This window comes from Rhinoraja longicauda, chromosome 3, assembly GCF_053455715.1.
Source record: "Rhinoraja longicauda isolate Sanriku21f chromosome 3, sRhiLon1.1, whole genome shotgun sequence".
In the NCBI taxonomy this organism is placed as follows: Eukaryota; Metazoa; Chordata; class Chondrichthyes; order Rajiformes; family Arhynchobatidae; genus Rhinoraja; species Rhinoraja longicauda.
In genome coordinates, this window is record NC_135955.1 from 6,352,849 (window position 1) to 6,374,443 (window position 21,595).

General features: G+C 45.4%; 1 protein-coding gene across 1 annotated transcript in view; it reads left to right on the forward strand.

Moving 5' to 3' along the window:
- Window positions 1–21,595, forward strand: part of uba6 (ubiquitin like modifier activating enzyme 6) — a 148,186-nt gene that overhangs the window by 40,765 nt on the left and 85,826 nt on the right. Inside the window, exons 8-12 of the mRNA XM_078431305.1 lie at window positions 1,835–1,957; window positions 5,713–5,836; window positions 7,951–8,054; window positions 16,820–16,882; window positions 20,342–20,418. Coding sequence (XP_078287431.1) covers window positions 1,835–1,957; window positions 5,713–5,836; window positions 7,951–8,054; window positions 16,820–16,882; window positions 20,342–20,418 — 491 coding nt within the window. The remainder of the gene's footprint in view (window positions 1–1,834; window positions 1,958–5,712; window positions 5,837–7,950; window positions 8,055–16,819; window positions 16,883–20,341; window positions 20,419–21,595) is intronic.

Below are 21,595 nucleotides of genomic sequence, written 5' to 3' on the forward strand. Positions count from 1 at the left end.
GTGACTAATGGGGTACCACAAGGCTCAGTGCTTGGACCCCAGTTATTTACAATATATATTAATGATTTGGACGAGGGAATTGAATGCAACATCTCTAAGTTTGCGGATGACACAAAGCTGGGTGGCAGTGTTAGCTGCGAGGAGGATGATAGGATGCTGCAGAGTGACTTGGATAGATTAGGAGAGTGGGCAAATGCATGGCAGATGCAATATAATGTGGATAAATGTGAGGTTATCCACTTTGGCGGCAAGAACAGGAAAGAGTATTACCTGAATGATTGCCAATTAGGAAAAGGGGAGATGCAACGTGACCTGGGTGTCATGGTACAGCAGTCATTGAAAGCAAGCGTGTAGGTGCAGCAGGCAGTGAAGAAAGCGAATGGTATGTTGGCATTCATAAGAGGATTTGAGTATAGGAGCAGGGAGGTTCTGCTGCAGATGTACAGGGCCTTGGTGAGACCGCACCTGGAGTATTGTGTACAGTTTTGGTCTCCTAATCTGAGGAAAGACATTCTAGCCTTAGATGGAGTACAGAGAAGGTTCACCAGATTGATCCCTGGGATGGCAGGACTTTCATATGAAGAAAGACTTGATAGACTAGGCTTATACTCGCTGGAATTTAGAAGACTGAGGGGGGATCTTATTGAAACATATAAAATTCTTAAGGGGTTGGAGAGGCTAGATGCGGGAAGATTGTTCCCGATGTTGGCGAAGTCCAGAACCAGGGGTCACAGCTTAAAGATAAGGGGGAAGTCTTTTAGGACCGAGATGAGAAAACATTTCTTTACACAAAGAGTGGTGAGTCTGTGGAATTCTCTGCCACAGAAGGTAGTTGAGGCCAGTTCATTGGCTATATTTAAGAGGGAGTTAGATGTGGCCCTTGTGGCTAAAGGGATCAGGGTGTATGGAGAGAAGGCAGGTACAGGTTACTGAGCTGGATGATCAGCCATGATCATATTGAATGGCGGTGCAGGCTCGAAGGGCCGAATGGCCTACTGCACCTATTCTCTATTTTATCTATGTTTCTACTACCATCAGCAGTTGTATCATCAATGAAGATAAGTGAGCCAGTACCTTCAGCAGCCTTACATGCCCAGGCCATAACACCCCCACCACCGTGTTTTACAGATGAGCTGGTATGCTTTGGATCTTTGGCAGTTCCTTCTCTCCTCCATACTTTGCTATAGATTCTCATTCCCTCCTTTTCTCATCCCATGATAACCATTAAAGCTTAATCCTCGCTTTAAAACCATAAACCACATTAGACACCTTCAGAGTAAAACAATGCCTACATATTAACTCATGTGGATAGAAAAACGATCCTCTAAGTACAACCAGATCCAAACCTTGCTTATTTATACAGAGAGGGAAATTACATCAATGCTTTGACCATCATTGGCACAACTTTGGTCCTCATGTTGATAAACAGCAATAAAGGTTTCCAAAGGTGATGGAAAGACTGGAGGAAAGACTAGGTGCTGAGAGCTCTCTTATACCTGCATTAAGGAGGCAATTAAACACATCTGAGCAATTACAAACACCTGTGAAGCCATGTGTCCCAAACATTATGGTGCCCTGAAATGGGGGGGGGACTATGTATAAACACAGCTGTAATTTCTACATGGTGAAATCAAAATGTATAAAAATACCCTTTCATAAAATCTGACAATGTGCACTTTGACCACATGCGATTTTTTTTTCTATTACAAATCTCAAATTGTGGAGTACAGAGACAAATAAATAAAAGATGGGTCTTTTGTCGCAAACATTATGGAGGGCACTGGACATGGATGGAAGGTGTCGGCATGTTAACTTTATGTATTTCCGTTTCCAGTTCATCAGTGCTGATGTATATGGAGTGTTCTGTCGAGTGTTCTGTGATTTCGGAGACCGTTTCGACGTATCGGACCCTAGTGGAGAAGAACCGAAGGAAATCTTCATTCAGAATATCACACGGGTAATATCCACAGATGATAATCACTTTCACTGGTATTTTGCATTAGCTAGCAACAAGTTCAATTTATTCTGGAATCGTAGATTGTCCTCAGCTCAAGCCTATTGAGCCTTGGCCACCTCCATGTGTGAGAAATTCATTCAATCCAAATATTCTGCTTCCTGCATTATGGAAAATACTGTGCCAAAATCATTGTGCATGCTCAACGCACACATATCACAATCTGCTCTGTGAGTCTGTATGAAGTTAAAACCAACAAAGAGAGGATTTTAGATATTTGTATATCAATCACTTTTGAAGGTCCAGTTAATCGGAGGCTGAGCAGAGACCTAATAGAAATAAAAAACACCTATGAGTGGCACAGATCGAATGGACAGAACGTCAAAGTCGAGAAGGCAAAGCTTTAAGCTCAGACGGAAAAGTTGAAAGGAGATGTTTAAAGGAGGTTTTTTTTTTTGACACAAAGAGTGGTGGGTGCCTGGAACCTGCTTCCAGGTGTGGCAGTGAAAGCAGATAAGATACTGCCGTTTAATAATTGGATAGGCACATGGATATGCAGGGAATGGAGGGATCTGGATCACATGCAAGGAGAGGAGATTAGTTTGACTTGGCATTGTGTTCATCACATTGTAGGCCTGTTCCTCTGCTATATGGTTGCATGTTCTATGAATGTAGTTAACTGCAAGTGAATGTTCCCAATCTAATTCTAACCTCTTCCATTATGATTGATGGCATTTGCCTTCCCCCAACTTCAGACCTCCATCCCTATCTTTTCTCATAACAATTTTAAAGTTCGATTCTTAAGACAGACAACAATACCCCTTCCCAGTTCTCCCACTGTCTTCCTGTCTCCACCTATATCCTTTCTTTGTCCCGCCCCCCCCCGGCATCAGTCTGAAGAAGGGTCTCGACCCGAAACGTCACCGCGGCACGTTGGCGCAGCGATAGAGTTGCTGCCTTACAGCGAATGCAGCGCCGGAGACTCGGGTTCGATCCTGACTACGGGCGCCCCGTGACCTGCGTGGGTTTTCTCCGAGATCTTCGGTTTCCTCCCACGCTCCAAAGACGTACAGGTGTGTAGGTTAATTGGCTGGGCAAATGTAAACATTGTCCCTAGTGGGTGTAGGATAGTGTTAATGTGCGGGGATCGCTGGGCGGCGCGGACCCGGTGGGCCGAAGGGCCTGTTTCTGCGCTGTATCTCTAAAAATTAAAAAATAAATAATTTTTTTTTTTTTAAATTAAAAATTCCCTCTCTCCTAGATGCTTCCTGACCTGCTGAGTTACTCCAGCATTTTGTGATGCCTTTGATTTGTACCAGCATCTGCAGTTATTTTCCTACAATACCATAAAGTCACTCGAGGACCCCACCCACTCACAGAGTGTTTCAGCAGATACAATAGGTTTTGTTACACCAAATACAATAGGTTTTACAAAAGTGATCACAAAACCAGATACCCCACACGGGTGGTCTTGCAAGAGGTTAGGAGTACATTTAATCATTACCCACTACGACTGACCATGTCCGAGGTCATTAGTTCAGTCTACGAACATAAACACATCTTCCAGGGCTCAGCTTTGTGGTGGTTGTAAAGGGACTCATTCTACTCTGTGCTCTTCCTTAGTATCCGCTCCCTCTCCTTTGTAATTTTACAGCACCCCCTTCTTAGTCACAAGCTGGCAGCTACACAGAGATACCCCTGCAGAGATAGCCTTTACCTCCCCCCTCGACTCCATCCAAGGACCCAAACAGTCTTTCCAGGTGAGGCAGAGGTTCACCTGCACCTCCTCCAACCTCATCTATTGTATCCGCTGCTCTCGATGTCAACTTCTTTACATCGGCGAAACCAAACGCAGGCTCGGCGATTGTTTCGCTCAACACCTTCGCTCAGTCTGCCTCAGCCAACCTGATCTCCCGGTGGCTGAGCACTTCAACTCCCCCTCCCACTCCCAGTCTGACCTTTCTGTCATGGGCCTCCTCCAGTGCCATAGTGAGGCCCACCGGAAATTGGAGGAACAGCACCTCATATTTCGTTTGGGCAGCTTGCAACCCAGCGGTATGAACATTGACTTCTCCAACTTTAGATAGTTCCTCTGTCCATCTCTATCCCCCCCCTTCCCAGTTCTCCCTCTAAATTCCTGTCTCCACCTATATCCTTCCTTTGTCCCGCCCCCTGACATCAGTCTGAAGAAGGGTCTCGACCCGAAACGTCACCCATTCCTTCCCATCTGAGATGCTGCCTGACCCGCTGAGTTACTCCAGCACTTTGTGAATAAATACCTTCGATTTGTACCAGCATTTGCAGTTATTTTCTTGCACAATCTAATTTAGTGACAGTTCATCTTCGTGTAGCATGTACGCCTTAACCCTTGAATCCCCTTCCTCCTTTACAACAACTTTAAACTATACTGAGCTGTAGTTACTACCTCTAAAGTGATTCCATACCAATGCATCCCTCTATCTGACCAGATGCATTCCCAACAAAGCTCCAGTAATGCTCCTTCCCATGACGGTCTATCTACAGATTGCAAAAAAGCTCTCCTGGACAAGCCTCAAATATTCCACCCCTCTTAACCTTTACCACAGTTTTTCACTTTATTTGAATGGAGTAAGTTATGCTTTTCAAGTGCCGAATTCTTACGTTTATTTTTAGGTTTTAAGTTTATATAAGTTTAAAAGCCAAGTATGTGCACATACAAGGAATGTGCCTTGGTGCTCCGCTCACAAATGACAACACAAACATACAGTTAACAATTAAGAATAAAGCATAAACACATCAAATCAATAAGGATACAACATTACAGTCTAAACATGTGGGTGAAAATAAACCAGAGCAAAAAAGCGAGAAAGTGGAAAAAAAAAGCTGTTTTTATGTCTGGCTGTGGCTGCTTTGACAGTCCGGAGTCGCCTTCCAGAGGGAAGTGCTTCAAAGAGTTTGTGGCCAGGGTGAGAGGGGTCAGAGATGATCTTGCCCGCTCGCTTCCTGGCCCTTGCAGTGTACAGTTCGTCAATGGGGGGAAAGTTGCAGCCAACAACCTTCTCAGCTGTGCGAACGATCCGTTGCAGCCTCCGGATGTGGTGCTTGGTGGCTGAGCCAAACCAGACCATGATGGAGAAGGTGAGGACAGACTCAATGATAGCAGTATAGAATTGGACCATTATTAAATGCTATTGATCGCTCTTGTTTATTTGTAGTAAATTCATTCGTACTTGAGACCAACAGCTTGATTCAAACAAGACACAACTGTCTTGTTCTTAATCTCCTTGGAGAATGAGGCTATCATAGAAACATAGAAACATAGAAAATAGGTGCAGGAGGAGGCCATTTGGCCCTTCGTGATCATGGCTGATCATTCACAATCAGTAACCCGTGCCTGCCTTCTCCCCATATCCTTTGATTCCAGTAACCCCTAGAGCTGTATCTAACTCTCTATTAAATTAATCCAGTGATTTGCCCTCCACTGCTCTCTGTGGCAGAGAATTCCACAAATTCACAACTCTCTGGGTGAAAAAGTTCCTTCTCACCTCAGTTTTCAATGGCCTCCCCTTTATTCTAAGACTGTGGCCCCTGGTTCTGGACTCCCCCAACATTGGGAACATTTTAACTGCATCTGGCTTGTCCAGTCCTTTTATAATTTTATACGTCTCTATAAGATCCCCTCTCATCCTTCTAAACTCCAGTGAGTACAAGCCAAAATCTAAACTATGGATGACCTAACTGGATACATGTTTAAATGCTTTTTATCTCTCCATTAACAGTCCAATCCTGGAATCGTGACATGCATGGATAACGCTAACCACGGGTTGGAAACAGGACAATTTGTAACTTTCCGGGAAATCAACGGGATGACAGAGTTAAATGGATCTGTTCTGCAAGTTACAGGTGTGGTCTTTATTTGGATTGATACAACTTCAAATATTTCAGCACAAAATAGAGAATAAATATCTTTTAACGTAAAATGGAGCAACATGAATCGCTGATAGTGGTTTATAAATTTACAAGGAACTACAGATGCTGGTTTATAAAAATATCCCCAGCAGTTCCTCCAAATGTTACCAGGGACCCCAGCAGTCCTTCCAGGTGAGACAAAGGTTCACGTGCTTCCCTGTGAACCTCATCTGGTGGTCCTGATATGCCCTCATTTACATCGGAGAGTCCAAGCATAGACTCGGCGAAGGTTTTGATGAGCACTTGTGCTCGGTCTGCCAAGGCCTACTGTGATAATCCGAGTTCTTTACCTTCAGTCTGGGTTATAATAATAAAGCCGAATACTGGATGAGTGCAACAGATTTTATTCCACATTGGGGTTGTTTCCCTCTAAAATTCCTTTAGATCCAACGAGTGTCTAGCAGGAGAAGGGAAGAACAGCTTTTCCAAGATTAATTGCTTTTTACACAGAAAGGAAAAAGGGGTGTAACATAGATAAAGGGGGTGTAACATAGATAATCAATGACCAATTACAATCTGAATACAATTCACATGGTTACAGAGAAAACAAAACTTAACTCATTAATACACGTCACATGATTTCAGGAAAACGCATCACTGAGGGAAGATCGAAACGTAACTTTTCTACTTCCACACATGCCCATGATAAGGAATTTCCGAAAATGAAGCTAAACTCTTATCAGTAAAATCCAAGGCTTTCTTGCTCTGAGCTGAAAACACATTCCGTTCTCCAAGCTGATACTAGAAACAAAGCATCCATTCAGAGACAAAATAAGCTTTTGGCACCTTTCTACTCACAAGCTAATAAACGCATTCTTCTCCACTGATAACATTGCTTCTTCCAACCAGCATCCATTTCACTGCTTTACTACTTCAAACAGGCATTCGTTTTCCATTAGCTAAACCAACAACAAGAGCTATTTTGTAACCGTCTACAACAAAATGTCAGTATCACTAATAAACTACACAAGCCGATAGCTCCCTTATACGCTATAGATTCGCAACTGGATCTCCCCGTTATGAACCATTATAACTCCCCTTCCCATTCCCATACCGACCTTCTGCCCCGGGCCTCCTCCATTGCCAGCGTGTGGTCACGCACAAACTGGAAGAACAGCACCTCATGTTAGTTTACAACCCAACAGTGTGACCGTTGAATTCTCCAATTTTGGAGAAGGGGTTGTAGGTTAGCTGACTAGGTACAATACTTCTCCCACACTTCCTCCCGCCTCTCCTCTGTGCAACTCTTGAACACCCAAATATTTCTCCCCTCCTTCCTCCCTTTCCTCTGGCTTCATAATTCGCACTTTTTCTATCCTCACCTCACACTATTTGCATTTTCTTCTCGGGCCATAGTCTAACCACCGCCAACTGCTTATCAAACGCTCCCCTCACCTCTATCCACCCATCACTCGTCAGGCTTTGCCTTGCCCCTCCCCTCGTCCTGCTTTCTCCCCCCCCCCCTCCACCCTCCCCCTTCTTCCCACAGTCCGTCTGAAGAGGGTTCTCGACATTTGGATGAGCAGAATGTTGCTACACAGTTTAGATTGAGCCCAATCCATGACACAACCCAACAATGATACCATTGAATTCTCCAATTTTAGCTGACTAACCTGCAACCACATTCCCCCCCCCCACCCCCACCAACACTTCTCCCCGACTATCTCCCTCCCGCCTCTCCTCTGTGCCCCACCAAGGCACCTAACTATTTCTCCCCTCCTCCTCTTCCCCTTCCTCTCGCTCCCCCCCTCCCTCTTTGACTCCGTCTGCTCTTCACGCCACCTCGAGAAGGTAGCCAACATAATCACGGACCATTCACACACTGGTCATTCCTCCTCCCCCGTTCAGCAGTAGATGCAAAAGCTTGAAGCAGATGACGCTGAAATTGATGGTAGAGTGGACAGTTGAGCTTTTGTTTGCGAAACAATTTTAACCAGCTTTGTTACCATTAAAGTTCCTTTTTTTGTTGTGAAGTTTGTGTAGTGTTGGATCTGTGGTAGGATGCATTGAAATTTCTTGGTGCAATTATTTGTCTTTGCCTTTTCCAGTTTTATCCCTATATTCATTTAGTATTGGAGATACTTCAAGCCTCGGTCCTTATTTGCATGGAGGAATCGCTGTCCAGCGGAAAATGCCCAAAACCTTTGCATTTGTGAGTATTTTTGTGTATTTTTGTGTGATGCACCATGTAGAGTGTGCAACTTAATGTTGTAAGCCTCATCTGTGAACCTCATATTCTTTTCAAATCTTTTTATTAAATTTCAAAAAATGATAAGCATAACAGTGATATTGATACATAGGGATGAGGATCACATTAGCAACAAATGTAACAACAATCCTGTGGATTGGAGGATAGCAAATGTTATCCCACTTTTTAAGAAAGGAGGGAGAGAGAAAACGGGTAATTATAGACCAGTTAGTCTGACATCAGTGGTGGGGAAGATGCTGGAGTCAATTATAAAAGACGAAATTGCTGAGCATTTGGATAGCAGTAACAGGATCATTCCGAGTCAGCAGGGATTTACGAAGGGGAAATCATGCTTGACAAATCTACTGGAATTTTTTGAGGATGTAACTAGGAAAATTGACAGGGGAGAGTCAGTGGATGTGGTGTACCTCGACTTTCAGAAAGCCTTCGACAAGGTCCCACATAGGAGATTAGTGGGCAAAATTAGAGCACATGGTATTGGGGGTAGGGTACTGACATGGATAGAAAATTGGTTGACAGACAGAAAGCAAAGAGTGGGGATAAATGGGTCCCTTTCGGAATGGCAGGCAGTGACCAGTGGGGTACCGCAAGGTTCGGTGCTGGGACCCCAGCTATTTACGATATACATTAATGACTTAGATGAAGGGATTAAAAGTACCATTAGCAAATTTGCAGATGATACTAAGCTGGGGGGTAGTGTGAATTGTGAGGAAGATGCAATAAGGCTGCAGGGTGACTTGGACAGGTTGTGTGAGTGGGCGGATACATGGCAGATGCAGTTTAATGTAGATAAGTGTGAGGTTATTCACTTTGGAAGTAAGAATAGAAAGGCAGATTATTATCTGAATGGTGTCAAGATAGGAAGAGGGGATGTTCAACGAGATCTGGGTGTCCTAGTGCATCAGTCACTGAAAGGAAGCATGCAGGTACAGCAGGCAGTGAAGAAAGCCAATGGAATGTTGGCCTTCATAACAAGAGGAGTTGAGTATAGGAGCAAAGAGGTCCTTCTACAGTTGTACCGGGCCCTGGTGAGACCGCACCTGGAGTACTGTGTGCAGTTTTGGTCTCCAAATTTGAGGAAGGATATTCTTGCTATTGAGGGCGTGCAGCGTAGGTTCACTAGGTTAATTCCAGGAATGGCGGGACTGTCGTATGTTGAAAGGCTGGAGCAATTAGGCTTGTATACACTGGAATTTGCATACAGGGCAAATAGATCCACAGAGGACACCATCTCTCTGGCTCTTCACACTGTCCTGACTCACCTAGAGAGACAGGGCACGTACGTGAGGATGCTATTCATAGACTATAGCTCCGCCTTCAACACGGTCATCCCCACCAAGCTCATCACCAAACTCTACCAGCTAGGCCTCAGCTCATCATTATGTGACTGGATCCTGGACTTTCTGCTGGAGCGACCGCAGGCAGTGAGAATGGGCCCGCACCTGTCCTCCACTATCACCCTGAGTACCGGCACACCACAGGGCTGTGTTCTGAGCCCCATGCTCTACTCCCTCTTCACACACGACTGTGTTCCTGCATTCGACACCAACACCATTGTCAAGTTTGCAGACGACACAACGGTGATCGGGCTTATCACCAACGGGGATGAAACAAACTATAGAGCGGAGGTGCAGAACCTGGCGGACTGGTGCTCGGATAACAACCTGTCCCTAAACACCACCAAGACCAAGGAGCTGATCATCAACTTCCGTAGGTCACATAACGGGGAATATGCCCCGATCTCTATCAACGGGGACAGTGTGGAGAGAGTGTCCAGCTTCAAGTTTCTGGGCACTCACATTTCGGAGGGCCTAACATGGTCCAATAACACTGCTGCGCTGGTCAAGAAGGCACAACAAAGACTGTTCTACTTAAGAACACTGAAAAAGTCTGGTCTACCCCAACAGCTGCTGACGACCTTCTACCGCTGCACCAGAGAGAGCATCCTAACGCATGGCATCCCTGTGTGGTACCTCAGCTGCACGGAGGCAGAAAGGAAAGCTCTACAGCGGGTAGTCCATAGAGCTCAGAGGGCCATCAGAACACAGCTACCAGACTTAGAGGGCATCTACAACACACGATGCCTCAGAAAAGCCACCAGCATCCACAAAGACTCTTCACACCCCTGCAACAGTCTGTTCGAACTCCTTCCATCGGGCAGACGATACAAGGCCTTCTACGCCCGCACCTCCAGACTCAGGAACAGCTTCATCCCCAGGGCCATAGCTGCTATGAACCGGTCCTGCTGAGCCGGATGGTCACAACGCATAGATCAACTTGCACTTTACCCTGTCTAAAAACTGTTACAATTGTTTCGTTTCGTTGGGTTGCTGTTAATTACTTAAATTATTGCATCGTATGGGAGGCGCATTCCCAATCTCGTTGTACCCCTGGGTACAATGACAATAAAGATATATTGTATTGTATTGTATTGTATTGTATTTAGAAGGATGAGGGGGGATCTTATTGAAACATAAGATAATTAGGGGATTGGACAAATTAGAGGCAGGAAACATGTTCCCAATGTTGGGGGAGTCCAGAACAAGGGGCCACAGTTTAAGAATAAGGGGTAGGCCATTTAGAACGGAGATGAGGAAGAACTTTTTCAGTCAGAGAGTGGTGAAGGTGTGGAATTCTCTGCCTCAGAAGGCAGTGGAGGCCAGTTCGTTGGATGCTTTCAAGAGAGAGCTGGATAGAGCTCTTAAGGATAGCGGAGTGAGGGGGTATGGGGAGAAGGCAGGAACGGGGTACTGATTGAGAGTGATCAGCCATGATCGCATTGAATGGCGGTGCTGGCTCGAAGGGCTGAATGGCCTACTCCTGCACCTATTGTCTATTGTCTATTGTAACCTAAATATAAATCCAGTTTCAAAATACATATAGACAATAGACAATAGGTGCAGGAGTAGGCCATTCAGCCCTTCGAGCCAGCACCATTCAATGTGATCATGGCTGATCATTCTCAATCAGTACCCTGCCTTCTCCCCATACCCCCTGACTCCGCTATCTTTAAGAGCTCTATCTAACTCTCTCTTAAATGCATTCAGAGAATTGGCCTCCACTGCCGTCTGAGGCAGAGAATTCCACAGATTCACAACTCTCTGACTGAAAAAGTTTTTCCCCATCTCCGATCTAAATGGCCTACCCCTTATTCTTAAACTGTGGCCCCTGGTTCTGGATTCCCCCAACATTGGGAACATGTTTCCTGCCTCTAACGTGTCCAACCCCTTAATAATCTTATATGTTTCGATAAGATCCCCTCTCATCCTTCTAAATTCTAGTGTCTACAAGCCTAGTCGCTCCAGTCTTTCAACATAGGACAGTCCCGCCATTCCAGGAATTAACCTAGTGAACCTACGCTGCACGCCCTCAATAGCAAGAATATCCTTCCTCAAATTTGGAGACCAAAACTGCACACCGTACTCCAGGTGCGGTCTCACTAGGGCCCTGTACAACTGCAGAAGGACCTCTTTGCTCCTATACTCAACTCCTCTTGTTATGCAGGTCAACATTCCATTGGCTTTCTTCACTGCCTGCTGTACCTGCATGCTTCCTTTCAGTGACTGATGCACTAGGACACCTAGATCTCGTTGTACGTCCCATTTTCCTAACTTGACACCATTCAGATAATAATCTGCCTTCCTATTCTTAACAGCAATGTGGATAACCTCACACCTATCCACATTAAACTGCATCTGCCATGCATCCGCCCACTCACACAACCTGTCCAAGTCACCCTGCAACCTCATAGCATCTTCGTCACAGCTCACACTGCCACCCAGCTTTGTATCATCTGCAAATTTGCTAATGGTACTTTAAATCCCTTCATCCAAGTCATAGGGTATAGATTTATTCACAAAATGCTGGAGTAACTCAGCAGGTCAGGCAGCATCTCGGGAGAGAAGGAATGGGTGACGTTTCGGGTCGAGACCCTTCTTCAGACTGATGTCGGGGGTGGGACAAAGGAAGGATATAGGTGGAGACAGGAAGATAGAGGGAGCTCTGGGAAGGAGGAGGGGAAGGGAGGGACAGAGGAGCTATCTGAAGTTGGAGAAGTCGACGTTCATAGGGTATAGACCTCCCAGTCTCTATGTAATCAGATAAAAAAAGGTTAAAAGAGAATTTATATATAAAAAAAGATAAAAAGAAAAAAAAAATGAACTCCCTAAACTAAAATAAGCAAACAAACAAAAAACCCCCCAAAATAAAACAGAATCTGGGCTGCAAAAAGATTCAACAGTTTCGACCCCTGTTCGTTGTCAAATCCGTTCCGTCATATAAAGGTAAAAAATTATTATAACGGCTAGAGAGGGAACAACTTAAAGCCTCATATTCTTGTGAGACCCACATAAAATGTCTTCATTATCCAGCCCTCCTTCCTATGTGCAAGTATTTCTTCTGCTAATTATCAAAATAGATGTGTACTAGTTCCATTGAGATAAGGATGTACCTTGCCTGATTTTGGACCACATTGCTTGTATCAAAAAACAGGAATTGCAATAATTCAAAATAGGAGCTTTTCACCTTCTCAAAGGTCCCTCGAAGTTGGTAATAAACCCAACCCAGCTGGTGATCCCATGACTGTATTTTAAAAATTACAAATCTCAGCTGAAAACAACCTTGAGTGTACATTGGCACGTCTGTATGAATCTTTCTTGCCTTTCTGGTGTGTATGACATTTTAATTTTCGTGGTCTTCTGCATCCGCTGCTCCCGATGTGGCCTCCTGTACATCGGCGAGACCAAGCAAGGCCATTTCTTCAAACATTTGCGCTCGGTCCTTCAAGGCCGACTGGATATCCCGGTTGATAACCATTTTAACTCCTCTTCCCATACCCGTTCTGACCTTTCCGTCCTGAGCCTCCTTCATTGCTTGAGTGACCTGGAGGAACAACACCTCATAATTCTGCCAGGGTAGCTTATAACCTATGGTGGCACGGTGGCGCAGCGGTAGAGTTGCTGCCTTACAACGAATGCAGCGCCGGAGACCCGGGTTCCATCCCGACTACGGGTGCTGTCTGTACGGAGTTTGTACGTTCTCCCCATGACCTGTGTGGGTTTTCTCCGAGATCTTCGGTTTCCTCCCACACTCCAAAGATGTACAGGTTTGTAGGTTAATTGGCTTGGTAAATGTAAAAAAAAATTGTCCCTCGTGTATGTAGTGTTAGTGTGCGGGGATCGCTGGTCGGCGCGGACCCAGTGGGCCGAAAGGACCTGTTTCCGCGCTGTATCTCTAAACTAAACTAATGTTATGAACATTGAATTCTCCAATTGTAGGTGAACAAACTCCCTCTCTCCTTCCCCCACCCATCCTTTCTACTCCCCCATCTCCATGTCACATCTGGATGCACACCTGGTTTCCCTCCCCTCCCCTTCCACCTACATTCCTCCCGCTAGCTTCACAATGCATAACTCTCAATCCTTTTGCTGTGCATCTTCTGTCATTTCATCTCTGGCCTTTGTCCAACCACCTGCCGATCAGAAACCTCCTTGACCTGCATCCACCTATCACTTGCCCCTCCTCTCTTATAGACAATAGGTGCAGGAGTAGGCCATTCGGCCCTTCGAGCCAGCACCGCCATTCAATGTGATCATGGCTGATCATTCTCAATCAGTACCTCGTTCCTGCTTTCTCCCCATACCCCCTGACTCCGCTATCCTTAAGAGCTCTATCTAGCTCTCTCTTGAATGTATTCAGAGAATTGGCCTCCACTGCCCTCTGAGGCAGAGAATTCCACACATTCACAACTCTCTGTTCTAAATGGCCTACCCCTTATTCTTAAACTGTGGCCCCTGGTTCTGGACTCCCCCAACATCGGGAACATGTTTCCTGCCTCTAATGTGTCCAACCCCTTAATAATCTTATACGTTTCGATAAGATCCTCTCTCATCCTTCTAAATTCCAGTGTATACAAGCCTAGTCGCTCCAGTCTTTCAACATATGACAGTCCCGCCATTCCGGGAATTAACTTAGTAAACCTACGCTGCACGCCCTCAATAGCAAGAATATCCTTCCTCAAATTTGGAGACCAAAACTGCACACAGTACTCCAGGTGCGGTCTCACTGGGGCCCTGTACAACTGCAGAAGGACCTCTTTGCTCCTATACTCAACTCCTCTTGTTATGAAGGCCAACATTCCATTGGCTTTCTTCACTGCCTGCTGTACCTGCATGCTTCCTTTCAGTGACTGATGCACTAGGACACCCAGATCACGTTGTACGTCCCCTTTTCCTAATTTGACACCATTCAGATAATAATCTGCCTTCCTATTCTTACCACCAAAGTGAATAACCTCACACTTATCCACATTAAACTGCATCTGCCAAGCATCCGCCCACTCACACAACCTGTCCAAGTCACCCTGCAACCTCATAGCAGCTTCCTCACAGTTCACACTGCCACCCAGCTTTGTATCATCTGCAAATTTGCTAATGGTACTTTTAATCCCTTCATCCAAGTCATTGATGTATATTGTAAATAGCTGCGGTCCCAACACCGAGCCTTGCGGTACCCCACTAGTCACTGCCTGCTATTCTGAAAAATGGACCCATTTATCCCCACTCTTTGCTTTCTGTCTGTCAACCAACTTTCTATCCATGTCAGTACCCTACCTCCAATACCATGTGCTCTAATTTTGCCCACCAATCTCCTATGTGGGACCTTGTCGAAGGCTTTCTGAAAGTCGAGGTACACCACATCCACCAGCTCTCCCCTGTCAATTTTCCTAGTTACATCCTCAAAAAATTCCAGTAGGTTAGTCAAGCATGATTTCCCCTTCGTAAATCCATGCTGACTCGGAACGATCCTGTTACTGCTATCCAAATGCTCCGCAATTTCGTCTTTTATAATTGACTCCAGCATCTTCCCCACCACTGATGCCAGACTAACTGGTCTATAATTTCCCGTTTTCTCTCTCCCTCCTTTCTTGAAAAGTGGGATAACATTAGCTACCCTCCAATCCACAGGAACTGACCCGGAATCTATAGAACATTGGAAAATAATCACTAATGTCCTGCCTCTCTTCTCTTCCAGCTTTCTTCCTCCCCCCCCTTCCCCCTAACCCCCACCACAATCAGTGTGAAGAAAGGTCCTGACCTGAAACGTCAGCTTTCCATGTTTTCCAGAGATGCTTCCTGACCCGCTGAGTTACTTTAGCACTTTGTGTCTTTTTTTTTAATCTTGATTTTTCCATTAAAGTATATAATTCACAAAAATTGCAAGTACACGCTATCCCAAGGTTCTGAGTGCCAGATCAGTAGCCATCCCGATATAGGAACCAATTCCTGTAACTATCATTAAAGTTGAGAGTCTCATGTGTGTTTGTCCATCTGCTCATGTGTACTCATGACAGAACAGTTTCTACTCTCTCCACAATTTATAATTGTTCTTTCTGATTAGCCAAACATCTACTGGTACTTTAAGGCCACCACATCCAGCTATTGAGTGCGTGTCATCCTGATTTTATGCCATTATAACCAGGCAGTGGAACACAATGTTAAAAAAAATCATGTTAATTGGCCTCCATCCACGTCTATACACTAAAACTCTCGTATGTTTGTTTGTTTGTTCCTGAACTACAGCCATAACGGTACACGATAGCGCGACAAGTTTAGGCCCACCTTACTCACCGTCGTCCCTTTGGTGCTAATGGAAGAAGTTTCATTGAAATCGGTGTTATATGTTTTAAGTTATTCACATTTTAAAGTTTAAATCTATCTCTTAGGGAGGGAGGGGGGATAAGGGGGGTTGATGGGGATGGAGTGAGAGGGAGGGGGTGGAGGGAGGGGAGGGGGGAGGGAAGGAGGGAGGGGGGATGGGGAGTAGGGAGGGAGGGGAGGAAGGGGATGGAGGGGGAGGGATGGGGAGGGTAGAGGGAGGAGAGGAGGAAGGTGAGGGATGGGGGTGTTGAGGGGGATGGAGGGGAGGGGGATGGGGGTGTTGAGGGGGATGGAGGGGAGGGGAAGGGGGGTGGAGGGAGGGAGGAAGGGGGGGTAGAGGGAGGGGGTTGAGGAGGATGGAGGAGGGGGAGGGAGGGGAGGGGTAGATGGAGGGAGGGAGGGAGGGGAGGGGAGGAGGAGGGATAAGGGGGAATGAGGGGGATGGAGTGGGGGAAGGGGAGGGGGGTGGAGGGAGGGGAGAAGGAGGGGGGAGGGAGGGGGGATTGGAGGAGGGAGTGGGGGGAGGAGACGGTGCTGCACCAATGCAGGAGAGGTTTGGGCCCAACGGGTCCACTTGGTCTAGTCATTTATTAAAATACCGTGGCGGTAAGGCTATTATATCAGATGATTTGATATGTTTTCCAGCTTATGGAAAGGATTGTCTTCTCGATGTCGTAACCACATATGTTTAATTTTGACCAAGTGGGGAGAAAGACTTGGCTGTACCATTTGGAGCAGAAGTTCGATTCAAAGAAGAAAATGATGTTGTTTGACCACTTCAAGTAGTGGATCGACAAAAAGCAACATCTGGATTTTAGTTGTCGACTCGTTCCATTAAAAGTGCCGAATAAATGAGAGTTTGGGAATCACCTCAATGCATGGTTTTACAGCAAGCCATTGGGCTGTTGTATTTAGTTAACCAATATAGTTAAGATTGCTTCAGTTTAAGTTGGCTTTGATTGGATCCGTTTCACAGTTCCAATTAGTTGAACTTTTACAATATTTTTGTAACTTACATTGTTTTTGTCTAATTACCGTTCTTGGTTGCAGGAAGATTTGGAGACTCAACTTTTAAATCCTCGATGCTTTACGGTGGACTTCAGCAAATCTGAGGTGAGATTTGTTTTACGGCTGACATTTTGTTTCCATGTTGCACAGATAACGTTTTAAGATTCTGATTGTCTGACTAACATTTGAACTCATTTGGCTAGCTCTGTAAATTTAGATGAATGAAAACAATGAAATGGAAATACAGATAGTCTGTGTTGAAATTCTGATAGAGCCAGTGATTGATGAAAGGGGGAAGATGAAAATATCATTTTGTTGAGTTGATGCATGCATGCATGCAAGTGAGAAAATCATTTCTGAGTTCAATGTGCTTACAATAAGCAGCCCTGCCCTAGAGTCATACAGCGTGGAAACAGGCCCTTAGGCCCAACTTGCCCATACTAACCAACATTCCCCATCTGCACTGGTAAATCCATCTGCCAGCATTTGGCTCATCTACATACCAAAACTCTTGTTTGTTTGTTCCTGAACTACAGCCAAATCGGTACACGATAGCGCGACAATGTTAGGCCCACCTTACTCACCGTCGTCCCTTTGGTGCTAATGGAAGAAGTTTCATTGAAATCGGTGTTATATTTTTAAAGCTATTCACATTTTAATGTTTAAATCTATCTCCTATGGAGGGAGGGGGGAGGTGTGAGGGCAGGAGGAGGAGGAGGGGGGAGGGGAGGGGGGGAGGAGAGGAGAGGAGAAGGTGCTGCACCAATGCAGGAGAGGTTTGGGGCTAACGGGTCTACTTGGTCTAGTATCCATCTAAAACTATCCTCTCCATGTATCTGTCCAAATGTTTTTTAAATGTTATGATAGTGCCTGTCTCACCTAAGTCCTCTGGCATACACCATACACCTCCCAACCTCTCCCTCCTCACCTCAAACCATCCACTGTGAAAGATCTGCTTTTCAGATATGTTTGCATTTTACTCCTCTTAAAACTCCACTAGACATTTCACATCATCTTTATCTATTGCCTGTGGCCCTTTTTGTTCTGGAATTATTAGCTCGCATCTGGTTATAGTTCTATCGATGCTGGAAGACATTTGTCCAATGCCACGTTGCATTTTTCATCTGAGTGAAAGCATATCCGTTAACAATGGAGAATTTTATGTCAGTCGTATTTTCCTCACGGGTGCATTTGCTGACAGTAGGGAAAAGTGACCTTTGGTAATCCTGTTTGTAGGAGCCATTCATGTTTAGGCTAGCTACTGTTGGCATATTATATATTTTTGTCTAGATATATCTTGCCGTATTATTTTGGACCACTTAGGGCGGTCGTTAGATGTACAGGGTGGTGTATATATATATATATATATATATATATGGGCATAAGGGACAGGGAGTGGCAGGCAAAGGGTGGGAGAGCATACAGTTCTCACCAGACCTGGGATCACACCTGGGATCAGACCAGGGACAGAGCAGCCAGCTAGAACTTGCATGCAGAATAATGAAAGCCTGGTACGTTCATCTCCTTGTTTGTACAACTACTTCAATAAACAACCAATTAAACTGGAAATAACGACTGGACGATCTGTTCTATTAGGTCTGCATAAGATCACTCTTACTTCCTGTGCAGTAAGGACAAGTGGAAAATAAATCATTGGGAAAATCGGAAAGTTGCCATTACACTGTATTTTTTGCTAAAATCAAATCATAGTATTCTTACCACTATATCCTTTGCTGAAATCTCCTGTGGTCGAAAGTTACCAGAGAGTATTCTGAGGGATAAGATATGCATGCATTTAGATGGACAAGGGGTGATTAGGGATAGTCAGTGTGGTTTTGCACTGAAGATGGGTAACTCAGCAGGTCAGGCAGCATCTCAGGAGAAAGGAATAGGGGATGTTTTGAGTCGGAACTCTCCTTCAGACTTTTCAACAAAGTTCCTTCCTACACAGCATGGTTTTGTATGTGGGAGGTCATGGCTCACGAATCTGATTGAGGTTTTGGAGATGTGACCTAAAAGGTTGAAGAGGGCAGAGCTGTAAACAATACAATACAATACAAGACAATACAAGACAATACAATACAATACAATACAAGACAAGACAAGACAATACAATACAATACAATACAATACAATATATCTTTATTGTCATTGTACAGGGGTACAACGAGATTGGGAATGCGCCTCCCATACGATGCAATAAATTAATTAGCTAATCAGTATAAATTTAGACAACCCAGTGAAACAAAATTAGAAACAGATTTAAAACAGAATAAAGTGCAAGTAGATGTGCCGGTTCACTGTGCGATGTGACCATCCGGCTCAGCAGGACCGGTTCATAGCAGCTATGGCCCTGGGGATGAAGCTGTTCCTGAGCCTGGATGTGCGGGCGTAGAAGGCCTTGTAGCGTCTGCCCGATGGTAGAAGTTCGAACAGACTATTGCAGGGGTGTGAAGAGTCTTTGTGGATGCTGGTGGCTTTTCTGAGGCATCGTGTGTTGTAGATGCCCTCCAAGGCTGGTAGCTGTGTCCCGATAGTCTTCTAAGCTCTATGGACTATCCGCTGAAGAGCTCTCCTCTCTGCCTCCGTGCAGCTGAGGTACCACACAGGGATGCCATGCGTTAGGATGCTCTCTATGGTGCAGCGGTAGAAGGTCGTCAGCAGCTGTTGTGGTAGACCAGACTTTTTCAGTGTTCTCAGATAGAACAGTCGTTGCTGTGCCTTCTTGACCAGCGCAGCGGTGTTAGCGGACCATGTGAGATCCTCCGAAATGTGAGTGCCCAGAAACTTGAAGTGTGTGTATATGGATTTCAGCAAGGCATTTGACAAGATTCCATGTGGTAGGCTGCTCTGGAAGGTTAGATCGCACAGGATTCAAGGAGAGATATGGATAGAAAACTGGCTGCGTGGAAGAAATGGACGAAAGCAGAGGATGATGGTGGAAGGATGCTCTTTGGGCAGGGGGCCTGTGACTAGCGGTGTGCTTCAGGGTTCAGTGCTGAGCCCATTGCTGTTTGTCATCTGATTTGGATGAGAACATACATGGCATGGTTAGCAAGTTTGCAGATGACACAAAAGAGGGTAGTTTTGTAGACACAGCGAAGATGGTTGTTAAAAATAACAGCAGGATATTGCTCGGTTGGGCAGGAATGTGAGGTGTTACATTTTGGGAAGTCTAACATGGGCAGGACCGACAGGGGCTCGGGGGAGTGTTGGAGAGCAGAGGGATCTAGGAGTGAAGGAAGTAACTCAGCAGGTCAGGCAGCATCTCAGGAGAGAAGGAATGGGTGACGTTTCGGGTCGAGACCCTTCTTCAGACAGAAACGTCACCCATTCCTTCTCTCCTGAGATGCTGCCTGACCTGCTGAGTTACTCCAGCATTTTGTGAATAAATACCTTCGATTTGTACCAGCATCTGCAGTTATTTTCTTACACGAGGAGTGAAGGAAAGTTATTTGATGAGCTGAGAGATTGTGGTTTCTTTATGTTTGACATAGATCAGTTTCACCCAAATTTTTCTCTTGCACGATATGAAACAGACTTCAATCCTATTTTTTTTAATAGGCACCCTTGCAGATTCACACAGCAATGCTGAGCTTGGATGCATTTCAGGAGCAGTACAAACGCCTGCCGAACATCGGGTGACTAAATACTTTATCATCTTATATGAACGAATATAGAAATGTTAATAACGGGACAAATATATGAAACATTGAGAGAGATATGTGCCAAATATAGCCAAATGGGACTAGCTCAGTTATAAAACCTGGTTGGCGTGGAGAGAGCTAGATAGAGCTCTTAAGGATAGCGGAGTCAGGGGGTATGGGGAGAAGGCAGGAACGGGGTACTGATTGAGAAAGATCAGCCATGATCACATTGAATGGTGGTGCTGGCTCGAAGGGCTGGATGGCCTACTCCTGCACCTATTGTCTATTGAGTCGGTCCGAATAGCCTGTTTCTGTGCCGTATGACTATGGCACTGCGGCCTGATGAAATGAGAATCGCAGGCTTCTGTTTGAGGCAAGGGGAGATGTTGCTGAGGCCCTGATGGAGATATTCTTTTAAAAAATGGCACAAAGTGCTAGAGTGACTCAACAGGTCAGGCAGCATCTCTGAAGAAAATGGATGGGTGCCTTTACGGAGTCGGGGCCCTTCGGACTGATTGTGGTGGAGGGAGGAAGCTGGAAGAGAGGAATGGCAGGACAAATCCTGGCACACGATGGGCAGGTACAGGTGATGGGGGGGGGGGGGGTAGTATTTAAAAAGCTGATGGGCTGGACGGAGGTCAGATATGGGAAGACAAAACGTGTGAGGTAACAGAGGAAGAGTAAATTGCGAAACCAGTGAAGGAATAGAGGTGGACGGGGAAGAGAGGAATGAGTGTGTGTACAGGTGGGGCACAGGGAAAGTGGGGGGACTGGTGGGGAAGGATGTTGGAAAAGGGGAAAAGAGTCGCCTAAATGTTCAATTCAATGTTCGTCCCGTTGTTAGCTACCCAAGGGGAATATTAGTAGTGGTTCATCCAGTTTGCCTGTGATCTCACTGGCAATGGAGGTGGCCCGGGACATGAATGTCAGTATGGGAATGGGAAGGAGAGTTCAAATGGTTAGCAATCGGGAGATTCAGTAGGCCTTATGTTGAAAGACTGGAGCGACTGGGCTTGTATACACTGGAATTTAGAAGGATGAGAGGGGATCTTATTGAAACATACAAGATTATTAAGGGATTGGACATGTTAGAGGCAGGAAACATGTTCCCGATGTTGGGGGAGTCCAGAACCAGGGCCCACAGTTTAAGAATAAGGGGTAGGCCATTTAG